Source organism: Cydia fagiglandana, chromosome 1, assembly GCF_963556715.1.
Source record: "Cydia fagiglandana chromosome 1, ilCydFagi1.1, whole genome shotgun sequence".
Lineage (NCBI taxonomy): Eukaryota > Metazoa > Arthropoda > Insecta > Lepidoptera > Tortricidae > Cydia > Cydia fagiglandana.
In genome coordinates this window covers 18,460,138-18,475,607 of record NC_085932.1, presented here as the reverse complement: position 1 = coordinate 18,475,607, position 15,470 = coordinate 18,460,138, and the positions used below count along the sequence as shown (strand labels likewise).

General features: G+C 42.0%; 1 protein-coding gene across 1 annotated transcript; it reads right to left on the bottom strand.

Annotated features, from left to right (window-relative positions):
- Positions 1-2,374: 2,374 nt before the first annotated feature.
- LOC134664600 (adenosine 3'-phospho 5'-phosphosulfate transporter 1) lies at positions 2,375-14,125 on the bottom strand. Its single transcript, XM_063521368.1, has 12 exons — positions 13,951-14,125; positions 13,153-13,257; positions 12,479-12,582; positions 10,924-11,114; positions 9,945-10,169; positions 8,585-8,735; positions 7,854-8,074; positions 7,640-7,780; positions 7,440-7,566; positions 7,212-7,402; positions 4,482-4,607; positions 2,375-3,850 (listed from the first exon to the last, which is right to left on the bottom strand). Exons 1-12 carry the CDS (start codon positions 13,971-13,973, stop codon positions 3,704-3,706), a joined length of 1,752 nt encoding a protein of 583 aa, XP_063377438.1. The 5' UTR covers positions 13,974-14,125; the 3' UTR covers positions 2,375-3,703.
- Positions 14,126-15,470: the final 1,345 nt, after the last annotated feature.

Below are 15,470 nucleotides of genomic sequence, written 5' to 3'. Positions count from 1 at the left end.
TTCAACGCTGTATTTATCGCATAAAATAAACGCGCGTTTAAGAAAACTCATTTACGCCTGACATAACAATACAATTGGAACTGAAACATAATATACAATTGCAACTGAAAACCGCCGTGTCGCCGAAATAATTTTTTAGCTTGTAAGATTTTACTATTGTATGTATGTTAGTTTGTAAGGTATGTATCTATGGGCCTTAGTTGCCTGATAATAAATGATATTTGATTTGATTTTGATAATATATGTTATGTCACACTTACAGGGGTTGATGTACTGACTACCTGACCCATATATACTCATGAACAAACTTAGAGGAAGGCAAAAGAAAAACAGGCTTAAGTAGGTACCTACTGGCCAAAAAAGTAATTTCCAAATTAGTAATTAAACCTTTGTTTTTTTGGGTTCGTCTAAATTTGTTCATGAGTATACAGTACAGGTGCCATCAGATATATCGGAGCGGCCAAGGTGCTAACAAATATCTGAACACGTCTCTATTGTCAGGGCGTTAGTGTGTGTTCAGATATTTATGAGCACCTCGGCCGCTTCGATATATCTGACGGCGACTTTACAAGAAGCTGCAAAGAAGTATTATAGTCAATGTCCAGCATAAGCCCCTTTAGGTACTATCCCCTTAGACACACTGCGGTACCGCAATACTTTTTTTTAATTTAGCTGGATACACTGTCGTATGTCTAAGGTCTGGAATATCTGCGAGTAAATAATCATTAATTAACTTCCAAACACTTTACAGGTAAAAACCATGTATAAAACTCCTAATGGCTAAGCTCCTATTTTTGATAAACATTGATGGAATCAAATGAAAAACTTTGGAGATGGAATATTATTACGCGTACCTACTTATGTAAATTATGTAAGGAATGACTTTTCTCTACCACCATGTGTCCCGTCGACTTTCTTGCCGGTCCCATATTAGGATACCGTCCCACAGTTTAGGAGGGATTTAAATCTTTTCATGTATTTTAAAGGGGTTCGAAACGTCGGGGTGACTTATAATTATAATTCATTAAACGCGATATAAACCGCCCCCATAGTTTTATGTCATGAGTAACTATCGCCACAAAACAGATAGGTACAGAAGTCAATCACATGTATGTACTTCACTTTTCATACCTACGCTCGGCGGTCGCTCTAGGGTTGTTAACTATAGCTTATGCACAAAAAACTATCGTGGTAGTGGCACTCGTATCTAGTTGTTTTATTTATTGTTGAGGATGGAACGGGAAGAATGGAAATATAAATTAATAATAACTAAAATATATTAATTTTAATGTCATTGTCCAACTGGTAGTTTAAAAAACCATAATTCACCGATTAATGTTGAATTTAAACAACCATCTACTGAACAGTAATAATAACTTTTTTTTTGTTTCTCCATTATTGCACAAAAAAGTTCACAGACGCGCGTCTCAAGCGGATGGCACTCGCGCTCGCAGTGGTCCCAACCGGTCCAAGATATCGTGTCCGTGAGCAGTGTCTATGTGTGCGTTGCTCGAGCGCACTTTGTATGTAGATTGATTTCTGTACCTATCTCTTTTGTGCTATCGCGGTAACCGAAAACAATAACAGTTTTTTAATTATGTAGAAAATATAATTCTCCAGGGAAAATAAAATTAATGCCACGAAAACTTACCTTATATTGCGCTTAACGTAACTATACCTACTATAGGTAATATAACAACCTATTACACCTCAAACTTTGCGTCCTCTCGTATTGCCTGAAAAGACCCTATTTGGCCTTCGCCATGTTGCGGATTTTCAGTGGTAGGTACTAGCTTATTTTACTAGCAACAATGTTTTGAAATTGGTTGTTGACTATACATACATGCCTACATAAAACTTACCCACATTATTAACATGTGTAAGCTATTTGTAGCGACACTACTCTAGGTATAGGCTGGAAGAGATCCCTCTTAGGGATAAATACGCTCTATCTGATGTACCTTTATCCATCTATTTCGTACAATAAAAAAGTGTTTACTTACTTACTTACTTCCTTACTATCTCATAATCTCAGGGCCAAATATAATCTTGTCAGTCTTCAGATAATACTCACAACCACTACAGAGGCTGTTGCGACGACGAATACTGCATCGAAAGCCACACACATACACACACCGAACACGCCTGCCTGCCGTTTTAAGTAAAACCGAATAAACAATTTTTATTTTTTATTCCCACCGTACAGTCGCCATCAGATATATCGGAGCGGCCAAGGTGGTCACAAATATCTGAACATGCCTCTATTGTCAAAGCGTTAGTGCTTGCCACACACGCCTCTATTGTCAAGGCATTAGAGTTCGCGTTCAGATATTGTGAACACCTTGGCCGCTCCGATATATCTGATGGCGACTGTACAAGCGGAGTCGGAGCGCATTTCACATTTGTATGGCCACAAGCATCAGGTCGATAGCTAGCGGACGCGCTCGGCTCCGGTCGGACTGAATCGCTTCTGCCATTTATAATGTACCTATAGTCACATTGAAAATGCGGTCCGACTCCAGCCAGTTTTATCCTAGTGACTTAAAATATCAATGCAATCGAACCAGTATATCGGAAATTAATTATTTAAATGTAATTCTGGCCCTCAACTTCTTTAGTTAAGTCAACATCAACATGCATTATATCACTTATATAAATAAGAATTCGAGCATCTTTCAGGTTAGGTTAGGTTAGAAGAACAGTTTTAGGGTCTCCCCAGATATATCTACGCGCATTCGGCAAAAGCCGATAGGAAAAAGCTTTATGTCCGCGCAATAAGAGCGAAAAAGGCAGATGCCGGCCGATGTGAGCCGAGCCGAAAGAAGACTTTTTCGCTCTTATTGCGCGGACATAAAGCTTTTTCTTCTCGTATTTTGCCGATTCCGCGTCGACATAAGTAGGGGAACCCTTATGCAACGTACTCTACACTACATACTACGTTCGTTCTTAACTCTGCCAATATTTTTATCTCAATAAGTCGATAAGTGGAGGGCAGATTTTCAATCCGGATCCAACCAGTAACGAACACACCAGATCCGGATCCAGATATAGGCTCGTAGATTTTAACACTGGTTTACTCCTCAAGCACTCCCGCTAACTACGGATATTAACCCTTTAACTGTCGAAGATGACAGGCGCACGGAATAAAATTTAAGATGGCTCGTTATATAGAATAGTCGTGGCGCTCAAAGGGTTAACCGTGTACTAGGTACGAGTACAGAGGCATACGTATTTACCCTATAGCCAAAAGGGCTTGGGGCGACGCAAGCTTAACTTCGTGGTCTGTTTCGGGCGGCTACGGAGCGACCAACAGAATGAGGCCTGGGCGCCGAGATCCTAAAATACACTAGCTAGGAACACATTGTCGTGAGTCAGGCAACAAGCCTATCCTTTAGGGCTGATTTCGACGGCGCGCGAACTCGCATGCCATTTTAGTTACATTGCGGACTGTTGGTTACTTCCAATTCAACCGACCGATCAAAAACAGCAATGTAATGAAACTCGCTGCACCAAGCTGTTCGTATCGTTAAAGAGTTCGTAAATTTTTTATCTATGGAGAGTTTCATAATAAAGCGACGAGGCGCGCCGGCTGACGATGATCAGTCTGTCAAACGTGGTTGGTGCAACTGGCCCCTAATGAGCCCTTATTCTACACTTGGCTCTCCCTGCGCACGTTCCTCGTCCCGTCGGCGCCGGCGCGGCGCTAGGTGCTGGCGCCGCGGCGGCGGCGCAGGCGCTGGCGGCAGTACACGCGCAGGAATATCGCCGTGAACACCACGCACACGCCCACCACGCCCGCGAACGACAGCCGGTGCCCGTACACGAGGCACGACAGGAGGATGGACACCGCCTGCAAATTTAAAATAAATAACTACTTGCCTTAAACTGATTGTAGGTAATGTAGATACGGAATACTACAACTTAGAACTAAGAAAACTTAATTGGTTCATGACAATGCTGCTCCTCATCCCACGTGAAATTTATCTAACCATAACTAGTATATACATATAGCTGGGGTGTACGCTGTACAATAGGTATTAGACAAGTCTATATATTTTACTTGCATCAGTTTGTTGACTACGTTGTGCAACCCTCCCTATTTGAACACAAATCAAAATGAAAAGGGTATCGGCTCATTTAGACGGGTGCGAGAACTCGCATGCGAGTTTCATTATATTGCGGTTTTTGATTGGTCGGCCGAATTAGATGTCACCAATAGTCCTCAATGTAACTGATTTCGCATACGAGTTCGCACGCGGTTTAAATCAGCCCTATATCTCTGACCTGTCGCAGTGTCATGATGATGGTGAAGACGACCGCGCCGAAGCGCGAGTTGGTGCGGTAGATGAGCAGCTGCCCCAGCGCCGAGCTCACCGACAGCAGGACCACGTCGGTCGCGAACTGCGGGTGCTGCGGGACACAACAGGCAAACCCTCCCTGGGTTTGGACACAAATCAAAATGAAAAGGGTATATCTCTGACCTGCCGCAGTGTCATGATGATGGTGAAGACGACCGCGCCGAAGCGCGCGATGGTGCGGTAGATGAGCAGCTGCCCCAGCGCCGAGCTCACCGACAGCAGGACCACGTCGGTCGCGAACTGCGGGTGCTGTGGGACGAAACAGGAAGATTTTAAGCGGTCTTCACATCGGACACGCACACACCGGAGCGGCATGAGAATTCGCATCAGGAGCATTCCACAGGCTGTCCCGTATAAACGCATTTTATTTCGTGACTTCGTTTTGGGCATTTAAAGCAGGCGATTATTTTTCTGTGCATATTTTTGACCATTTGTCATAGAAAAGGAAACTCTTATACCTCCAAATCTTTAGAAAATTCGCGTTTAGTACGGGACAAACGGTAGACAATTTCATGGAATGCTCCATCAACACGTGTATGATCCACATCAAATAGCGTACTAGCCCGATACTAGCCCTAACAACTCACTTGGAAAACGGTTTCCAGAAAGGGCTAAAGTCCGGGGCTGTATTTGTCGACCTCACCGCTGCTTACGACACCGTCTGGAGGGAGGGGTTACTCTGCAAGCTACTGTTAGCCGTCCCTAATCTGACCATCTTCAAGCTAATCTCCAACATGCTCTCTCAGAGGCGGTTCAACGTGTACTTAGGTTCGGCAGTTAGCGACACCAGAGTGTTAAGCAACGGCCTCCCCCAGGGATCAGTACTGGCACCCATTTTGTTCAACCTGTACATCCACGACCTCCCTAATACCACTGCCAGGAAGTTTATTTACGCTGACGATATTTGCCTCGTGAATCAGCACAAAAACTTTAAAAACTTAGAGGTTTCACTATCCGGCGATATGGAGGTGCTGGCTAAATACTTCAGGATATGGCGACTAACACCCAGCACTAGCAAAACAGAGGTATCCTGTTTCCATTTGACCAATCAATGTGCCACGCAGGAGCTTAAGGTGCAATTTGAAGGATCCACACTAAAACATAATTCTTCCCCAAAATACCTGGGAGTCACTCTTGACCGATCCCTTACATATAAACAACACCTTACCGGCACAGCTCGTAAACTCCAGACCCGAAACAACATTCTTCAGAAATTAAGCGGGACTTCTTGGGGAGCAAGTGCCGATGTCCTGAGAACTTCTGCTCTGTCATTGGTGTACTCCACGGCTGAATATTGCGCACCGGCATGGTTGGGGAGTGCCCACGCCGCCAGAGTAGACGTTGAGCTGAATAGGGCCATGCGACTCATCTCCGGTACGCTACTCTCAACCCCTTCCCACTGGCTGCCAGTGCTTTCTCGGATCGCTCCGCCAGACTTGAGAAGGAAAGAGGCCCTGATGCGAGAAGCGGCAAAGATCCAAAAGAACCCAGCCCTACCAATTTATGCGGAGTTTCTGAACCCAGCCAACTGTCGCTTGAAATCTAGGAATGACCCTTACAGTATCTTCAAGGGCCTTGTCGGTAGTTGTTTCAACCTGAAGCGTGAGTGGTCACAGTCGTGGAACTCATTGATGGCGGGAAAGCTGGGCTCCGGAATCACCCCAGGTGCCATAATCAAAGGATCTGACCTCCCAAGACGACACTGGTGCAACCTCAACAGACTTCGCACTGGCCATGGTCGTTGTGCTTACTACAAACACCGCTGTGGATGGGTGGAATCCCCGGCTTGCATTTGTGGCGCGACTGTACAGACAATCCAGCATATTATAGAGGATTGCCCCATAACGCGCTATGCCAACGGACCTCCTGAAGACCTGATCGTCCTTAGCGACGAGGCCACCAAGTGGCTGATTGGACTTAATCTGTGTTTATAACTGTTGTTTTCTGTTTATCATACCATGCCATACGATTAAAAAAAAAAAAAAAAAAAATCAAATAGCGTCAAAATAAGGACGCGTCTTAGGAGCCAACGGAATTTGATCCTTCAATACAACTGTACTGTAGTTGCACCAAGGCCACCTTATGCATCTAATTTCTAAGAGCTTCACAAAGCTATTCATTCTGTCATATAAAACAAGTCGCACTTACCACACATAAGATCCTACCGACTGCGCCATGTAAAATATGTATTGTGACGGAGGAATATTGTAAGACTGAATCTTTATTCCTCTACTCACACATAATAATATGAACATTGAAAGTGTATATAGAGTTATTTATAAATAGAAAACGGTAAACAACTATTGTAAGCAGGTACGAAGCTCTAATAGGAAACCGTGCACTTTATCATTATAACTGAGTATAGTGAGTATACCCAGTAAGGCTCGTGGCAAATTAAGTAACATGAAACAAACGGCATTCTCGCCGCAACTTTGCTTTTAGTATGGAATGGTATATGATCATACACACTTTACCGCCACACCGCGCACCCGCGCATGTAGGGGAGCCGGCAGCCCGCTGGCGCCGACAAGGTTGCTATATGCACTGACGGTTGCGCCGCGGTTCTTCAGTGCAGCCTGAGAGCGGTGCGCCGCCATGGCCGTTAAACTGCCTATAATGGAGGTAGCAACCGCAAATACGTATGAACTCTAACCTCCTTATTCATAAAACTTTTTACGGGCCTGATTTAGTTAAATTTTGTTTTATTTCTTTCTTACAAATACATAAGTCAAAACAGATAAAGACAAACGATTCATAGCTAATTCAGACCAGTAACACGTTTATCAATAACGCCATTAGTTTATATCCCCGTCTCCACATCGCGCGGCAAACCATCGAACATTGGCTTGGTACCTGCAGCAGCGACCAGCGCGGGTTGACGGCGGTGGCGGGCGTCTGCTGCAGCAGCGCGGCGGCGGTGAGCAGCGCGGAGAACAGGTTGACGCCGCCCACCATGTGCAGCGGCGCGACGCGGGTGCGCGCGAACAGCCGCGCCTGCCACGACGACGTGAAGCTGTCGCAGCACATGTACAGCGCGAGGAGGGTTTATGATGTAGAGGCACGGTACCTGCAGCAGCGAACAGCGCGGGTTGACGGCGGTGGCGGGCGTCTGCTGCAGCAGCGCGGCGGCGGTGAGCAGCGCGGAGAACAGGTTGACGCCGCCCACCATGTGCAGCGGCGCGACGCGGGTGCGCGCGAACAGCCGCGCCTGCCACGACGACGTGAAGCTGTCGCAGCACATGTACAGCGCGAGGAGGGTTTATGATGTAGAGGCACGGTACCTGCAGCAGCGAACAGCGCGGGTTGACGGCGGTGGCGGGCGTCTGCTGCAGCAGCGCGGCGGCGGTGAGCAGCGCGGAGAACAGGTTGACGCCGCCCACCATGTGCAGCGGCGCGACGCGGGTGCGCGCGAACAGCCGCGCCTGCCACGACGACGTGAAGCTGTCGCAGCACATGTACAGCGCGAGGAGGGTTTATGATGTAGAGGCACGGTACCTGCAGCAGCGACCAGCGCGGGTTGACGGCGGTGGCGGGCGTCTGCTGCAGCAGCGCGGCGGCGGTGAGCAGCGCGGAGAACAGGTTGACGCCGCCCACCATGTGCAGCGGCGCGGCGCGGGTGCGTGCGAACAGCCGCGCCTGCCACGACGACGTGAAGCTGTCGCAGCACATGTACAGCGCGAGGAGGGTTACCCCTGATGCGAGGGAGAATGTGCCCGCTGCAAGACAAACACACTGTGTTATAGTCGTTCGATTTGTAGCTGGCCCCGAATAGACAATAGACAAAAGGATTAGCCGTCCGGGGCCAGCTACAAATCGAACAACTATACAGCAGGATTTGATATTTAATACCTAATTAAGGAATTTCTGACATCTCTACTTAATATTATTTCATAATTTTATTTCACCGATTTCTCAGAGATATAATCTTTGTAAGTATTTTTGTTTGAAAGGCTTCTCAAATTTGGTTCCATCACTTCCATGGTCCGGACCCCAACTCTAAGGAAATCAAGGAAACTTTAAATATAATAGGCTTGAAATATAATGATTTGGGTATTTTTAATAACTCGTCCATTTTTTATACGATTTCATTTGACGGCTGAAACTCCTCGTTTTTTTTTAACCTCGTTTCCGTTTTTGTTTTCGTCCTTTAAGCCAAGTCTTTATTTAAAGAAACTCCTCGTTTACAAAGTTGGTTAGTATTTGTTAAAGATTTGTATACTTTGTACCTGCATATTCATCCTTGCTGGCAAGCATGAACAACACCATGCCCAGCGAGATCATGGCGGCCGTCACGTATTCGTACAGCTCGTACTTGTTGCCCGACACGGCCTTGCCCATCAGCATCACCGGGATCACTTTACACGATTTGGATAGCACCTGCAAATGCGATACCATTGACAGCTGACTAAAGAGATAACGTTTAAGGATTTCTTACAGATTGTTGTGGATTAAGGGTCGGTTGCAACAAACCGTCTGTCACCGTTAAAGCATTCGCTAAATTTTATTGTATGGGAAGTTTCACAAACTGCTGATTGACGTTAATCAGTCCGTTAAATGTGGTTTGTGCAACTGGCCCTTAGTCTTCAATTGGTCTACTAATGCGGTGGCTTGCAAGTAATAAATAAATATTGAATACTAATCTGGTACCTATTAAGTAGGCAAGTTATGTCCACCACTATTCGTAAGCGCAATAGGAAGATATGACTTATACCACATCTTGATCAATGCAAACAAAATCATAGTCAGCGTATAATACTTAATTAAATTTAGGAATTAGGGTCGGTTGCACCAAACTGTTCGTATCGTTAAAGAGTTCGCTAAATTTTTATGTATGGAAAGTTTCATAGTAAAGCGCCGAGGCGCGCCGGCTGACGTTGATCAGTCTGTCAAATGTGGTTGGTGCAACTGGCCCTTAGTCTTCAGTCACTATTTATATTTATTAATTTCTAGGGTTCCGCATATCAAAAGGAATAACGCAATCCTTACAGGATCACTCGTGTATCTATACGAACGGACAGGTGATCGCCGGTTTAAAGTTGAAAGCCGGTCAGTAGGAAAGCTGACATATTTGAGCGCCTCATACTGACACCAAGCGCTGACTATGTTACTGAGAGAACAGTACGAGAACTGGTACAACGGCACCGGGAACAGGGGCGTCCTAGTCCAGAGTAGACGGCCCACCGCGATACAGATCGCGAGAAGCCGGTTGATGATATCTATTTGGACGACTTCCCTCGCACTCAAACTCGATATTGAATCGTCAGTTCAAAGAAACCGTATGTGTAAATACACGCACATTAACGCGCCTAAGCTTACCTGCATAGGGAAGCTGACATATTTGAGCGCTTCATACTGACACCACGCGCTGACTATGTTACTGAGCGAACAGTACGAGAACTGGTACAGCGGCACCGGGAACAGGGGGGTCCTAGTCCAGAGTAGACGGCCCACCGCGATACAGATCGCGAGAAGCCGGTTGATGATATCTATTTGGACGACTTCCCTCGCACTCAAACTCGATATTGAAACGTCAGTTCAAAGAAACAGTATGTGTAAATACACGCACATTAACGCGCCTAAGCTTACCTGCATAGGGAAGCTGACATATTTGAGCGCTTCATACTGACACCAAGCGCTGACTATGTTACTGAGAGAACAGTACGAGAACTGGTACAGCGGCACCGGGAACAGGGGAGTCCTAGTCCAGAGTAGACGGCCCACTGCGATACAGAACGCGAGGAGCCGGTTGATGAACACTAGCAACTGAGAGTCGTTGAATTTCACTGTTGAGCCGTCGGACATCGTGTAGGTCTGCAAGAAACACATCTTGTTTAATATGAATTATTTTGTTAACTATACAAAAAATCTATAGTGATTAACACATTCACTGCCAAGAACCCGCTAGTTGAGTTAATTTTGTATTTGAAATGGGGCGCTTCACACTGAAAATGTTAACTAATTGATGCTCGTAAGACCCACCATGTAAAGTTATCAATTATTTAATTTGAACCTTATTCTATAAGTAAATTAGAACGAATTTCGTTTGTTTTAAAAAGCAATGAAACAAAAGAAATGCTACTTTATTTGGTTCATAGAAGGTTCAAATTCGGTTGCACAAATATGTACATTGTAGTGTACATTTAGTCTCAGGAGATTAAACCTATGAAATTCTTGAGCGTGTCGGCACGGCGGGGATTATACAGTGCTGAGTTAGCAAATTTCCGGTTAGGTATAAGAATTATATAATATTTGTCTTCATAAGTTCGCGATATTTCGGCATTGCCATCAAATGAAAATGCCATCATAACGAAGTAACTTACGTGCTACAAGTTATATAATAATATTACAAGTTATAATTGTGACAAACATACTAACATCGTAAATATACTCCGTGTTTCTATAGTAGTTATCATTTAAATTATGTCAACTTGAAATCGTAGATTTCCGGTTGCCCCGCGGCGAGGATTGCCTTCTATCTTAAACATAATCAGCGGTTGCCAGATGCTCAGATGCTCGGCAGGGTAGCTGTACAATGTGTCAAGTAATAAAGCAGTGTATGATTAACCTGTGTCATTATTTTCTCCTGTAAGAGCCCCCACACGAGGTAAGCCGTCATGAGCCCGCTGAAGCAGAGCGCCAGCTCGGCTGCCTCGCGCCGCGGACTGTCTTCTATTTTTGGTGCATCTGTGGTGGGCAAGCGTTCGCCGGGGTCTCCAAATATGGCGAACAGGCTGCGTGACAAACAGCCTGGTGAGCCTGAAAGAAAGCGATCCTGTACTCAAAAACAATTAAAATAAGTTTTTTTGTATATTAATTCCGTAACAATTTAACCGATTTTACTATTTCTATATGAACATTACCTACTAAGAACACTACTGTTACTATCTTAAGAACACTGCGCCCGGGCGCACTTCTTATGAAATTGATTTCAATCTCACTGGCAGTCATTTAATCTACAAATAAGCGTGCTGGAGTAGAAAAAAACCGGCCAAGTGCGAGTCTGACTCGCGTTCCAAGGGTTCCGTACATTACTAAATTTTTAACAAATATGTTTTAAATGTGAAACGCGAGTGAATTGCCTTTAAAAACCCGTAGGGGTCGAATCAAAAACTAAGTAATTAGTCCGACTAACGCTTGACTGCATATCTCTAATAGGTTTTCCTGTCATCTATAGGTAAAGAACTTTATTGCATATTTTTTTCAAAATTTTAGACCCAGTAGTTTCGGAGATAAAGTGGGGGGAATGGTAATTTTTCGGCTATTTTCTTAAATAACTTCTGAACTGTTTATTATAAAATTACAAAAAAATATATTTGAGATTCTCAAAATGAGCTCTTTCATTTGATATGTAACACGATATAGTTTAAAAAACATTATTTTTTAATTTTCTCTTTTGCCCCCCAAAAGTGGCCTCCATGTTTAAAATTCATTTGTTTACGTAAGATGTCCGTCTTTGGATCACTAAATTACATATGTGTATCAAATTTCATCTTAATTGGTCTTGTAATTTTGGACAAAATGGGCTGTGACAGACGGACAGACAGACGTACGAGTGATCCTATAAGGGTTCCGTTTTTTCCTTTTGAGGTACGGAACCCTAAAAAAGAATAAATGAAACTGTACGGCTTTGTTATCAGTTATTAACGCCGGTCAGCCGCCAACCTTGGGAAATTAACAACACCTCATTAAATTAATCTTCATGCTTTGGCTCTAGAGGCTTTTGTCAGTTAATTTCGATATTTGCTTTGATAACTTCATTAAATTATACTTGTTGTATCTGTTTTTTATTTGGTTATGAATGTTATGATTTAGTTCCTAAAACTGCTCATTAATTAATTATTTGGGTATTTAGGTTATTTTTTATCTAATCAGATTTTTGTTGATTTCCCATACAAACTAACTCTCGTTTCACCCCCTAAACTAAAGGATGACTAATTGGTCAAAAATGCATAAACGTCACAAATTGGTATACTTGTGTAAAAAAGTATAGCTAAATAAAATACCTAACCAATTGTAAATCAACACACTAACCTATTATTTTTATGGTTTTATTCAAGTATAATCTTGCATCTTATCCTGTAGTTTATTTGACACTCTGCAAATGATATGGAGTGACTTACTCAGTTTGTCGAAGTAGTTGGTTTTCTGTATGTACTTGTAGATGACGAAACCTGGCAGCAATATTGTGGAGTACCCAGCCATGTTTAGTAACAAGTGAAAGAACCTACAAAAATAGAAATTATATTAATTTATATTTTATATATGATGCAACTTCTAGACTAGACAGTCAATTGATGTGAGAAGTGTAAACAAAAGGGTCTTATAAGTTATAATATATACAATTAAAACTGTAATACATTTTTAAAAAAGAGTATATCGACCTGGACTGGTCATATATGTCCAATTACAAATGACCATTGGACCAAACTTGTCACAGAATGGATACCTACTAATATACCTAATTTGTTTTTCACTTTAAAATAATGGTGGAGAACAGCCCAGAATAGGAAAGGATGGGTAAAATTGGTGGAGGCCTTTTCCGCATATGTGACATACAAAGAAATAAATATAATATCACTTACTATGAAATGTACTAAAAACTTCTGCCTGAAATAAAGGCTATTACTAGGTTATATCAGCTTAAAGCCCTGCAAGAACTCACATACGATTACATTGCGGTTTTTGATCGGTCGGGTGAATTGGACGTAAGCAACAGTCCGCAATGTAACTAAAATTGCGTGCGAGTTTGTTCGCTGTCTAAATCAGCCCTTACTCTCGTCTTTTAGTTACGTACCAAGAATATTCATGAGCAGGCGAGCTCTGCTCATAGCTTATAAGCAGGTCTCTGTACAGACGAGTTGCCAGGAAAGTCACAACCACCGTTGACAACCCCAAAAACCTGCAAAGAAACATATTTTATTTGTTACACATAAGTTTTAACGCATAATAAATAAAAAATAAATATTAGGGGACATCTTACACAAATCTACCTAGCCCCAAACTAAGCAAACCTTGTACTATGGCTGCTAGGCGACAATATTCATACTTATACAGAAAAAGACATACTTATGTACATAGAAAACACCCATGACTCGGGAACAAATATCTGTGTTCATCATACAAATAAATACCCTTACCGGGAATCGAACCCAGGACTATCAGCTTCACAGGCAGGTTCACTACCTATTAACAGGGTAACAACATATATATGCATATAGTAGCTTCATGGCATTAAACTACCAGATATTAGTTATAGTGGATATTCAAAATGAATTGTAGTAAAATGCTGGTACCTAAGTTGCCGAAGAGCTTACAAATCTGGGATATTTGGTTGAAAAGGAGTATTTCTCTCAAAAAATTTCATGTATTTCTTTTGAGGAAAATAAAACAGTTTATACCTATTCTACAAGACCTAGGTATTAAGTAGGTACAATAAAACTGATCTGTTGATGACAGTAAAACAACGCAAGTAATTAATCTATAAACTTGATATAACGTTTACACAATATAAAAATATGCTTTAGATCAAATAACATTCACCCGATAATGTGTGAATTGTGTACTAATGCAAAAAATATAGAAAGCATCTTACCCAATCATGATTTTAGAACCCATTTTCACTTTAAAATAAAATCTAGAAAGAATACTGTTTGTAATAAAAATTGGTCATTTTCGAATTAATCGAAATTAAGACAATTTTGTAATTTACAGGCAATTTATTACTATAAATCGCCTACCTAACATCTAGGAGCTAGAGACCATAGCTAGATTAGCTAGAGCTCTGCGTCAAAGAGCATATAATCACTACGTTTTAAGAGTCGGCACTCTCGAACAATCCTCGAACCGAATTATGAACGTACATATCCCAACACACCAAATACAGGCTTAAAGATCTCGCATCCAGGCCATAATTGTTAAAAAAAGAAAAACCACACAATACTACCAACACAAAAAAAACAACGCTAGGGCTCGACACTTCCAGTACCTACTGTTTATCGATATCGATAAATGTGCGATACGTGCTGCTGTATTTACCTACTGTACTACCTATTAATAAAATAAAAGAACATTATATATATATATATAACAATTTTATTTTACATGATAAAAATAACATAGTTTATTATTCAAGTAGGCATATTACAATATGCTGAATTCGCGCGCATTCTTTTTTAATCTGGTCCCTTTTTATTGAAGGCACTGGATGGAGAATGATTTCCACAAATGAACTTGTTTCCATTCAGCTTTTGAATAGGTAAATAAATACGCCAAATCCTCATTTCCTTTTCCTCAGCTTTGCCCATAATCGACATCTGAAATAAAGAGATTATCGATAAAATTGGTCGTACACTATTCGTGTCATAAGTTACTTAGTTTTTTACTTAAAAATACTTTATTCACAAAATATTTTCGTTTTAATCATGGATTGTACACGACTAAAACTAATTAAATTAGTAACTGTTAACGACTCAAAGTAAAAAATGAAAATATTGCATACAAACATCAGTTTACCGACCTGTTCGGATCAAGTTGGAAATTTGGCCAAAAATGCGTCAGTAGTTAGTCTTCTTACACACCCACTACAAACTTCACATTTCCTTAAAGATTTGGCCCCCATTTAAATAACAGCTAAAGTTATTTTACCAATTACAATAAAAAATAACCACGTATTTTCACGTTCACGACAATTCAAATGACGTTTGACGTTTTACTACCAATCATACCAACCTAAAGAAAAGTAAGTATAATACGTCTATGTTAAAAGCAAGTATGGTATGTGCCACCAAAATGCAACAGCAGTCATTTTAATTCGATAAGATTATTTCTATGCCTCAATGTTGGTAACAAGGGCTTTCATAATTTATCAAAGTATGGGGTGTCGATGGGCTGCTCTGCGTGAGTGCGTGACACTCCATGTCAAAGTCAGGGGACGATAGCTGCAGATCACATTCGGATATCAAGAACGTTCTACAATAATAATTTATTGTGGATGTATTTATAAATTAACATGCAAATTGTAACAGATTTAACTGATGCAATATCAATTTAATCGTATTACATGGCTTATACAGTTAAATATAGAATAAAAGCAAAAATAATGCTGGATGAAAG

Bases quoted from the DNA above. Each gene is read 5' to 3' on its own strand.
- LOC134664600 (XM_063521368.1), bottom strand. From the start codon at position 13,973: ATGGGTTCTAAAATCATGATTGG. The intron at 13,258-13,950 runs GTAAGATGCTTT...GTTTCTTTGCAG, and splicing joins GGTTCTAAAATCATGATTGG to GTTTTTGGGGTTGTCAACGG. The intron at 4,608-7,211 runs GTACCAAGCCAA...TTCGTCCCACAG, and splicing joins CGCGCTGGTCGCTGCTGCAG to CACCCGCAGTTCGCGACCGA.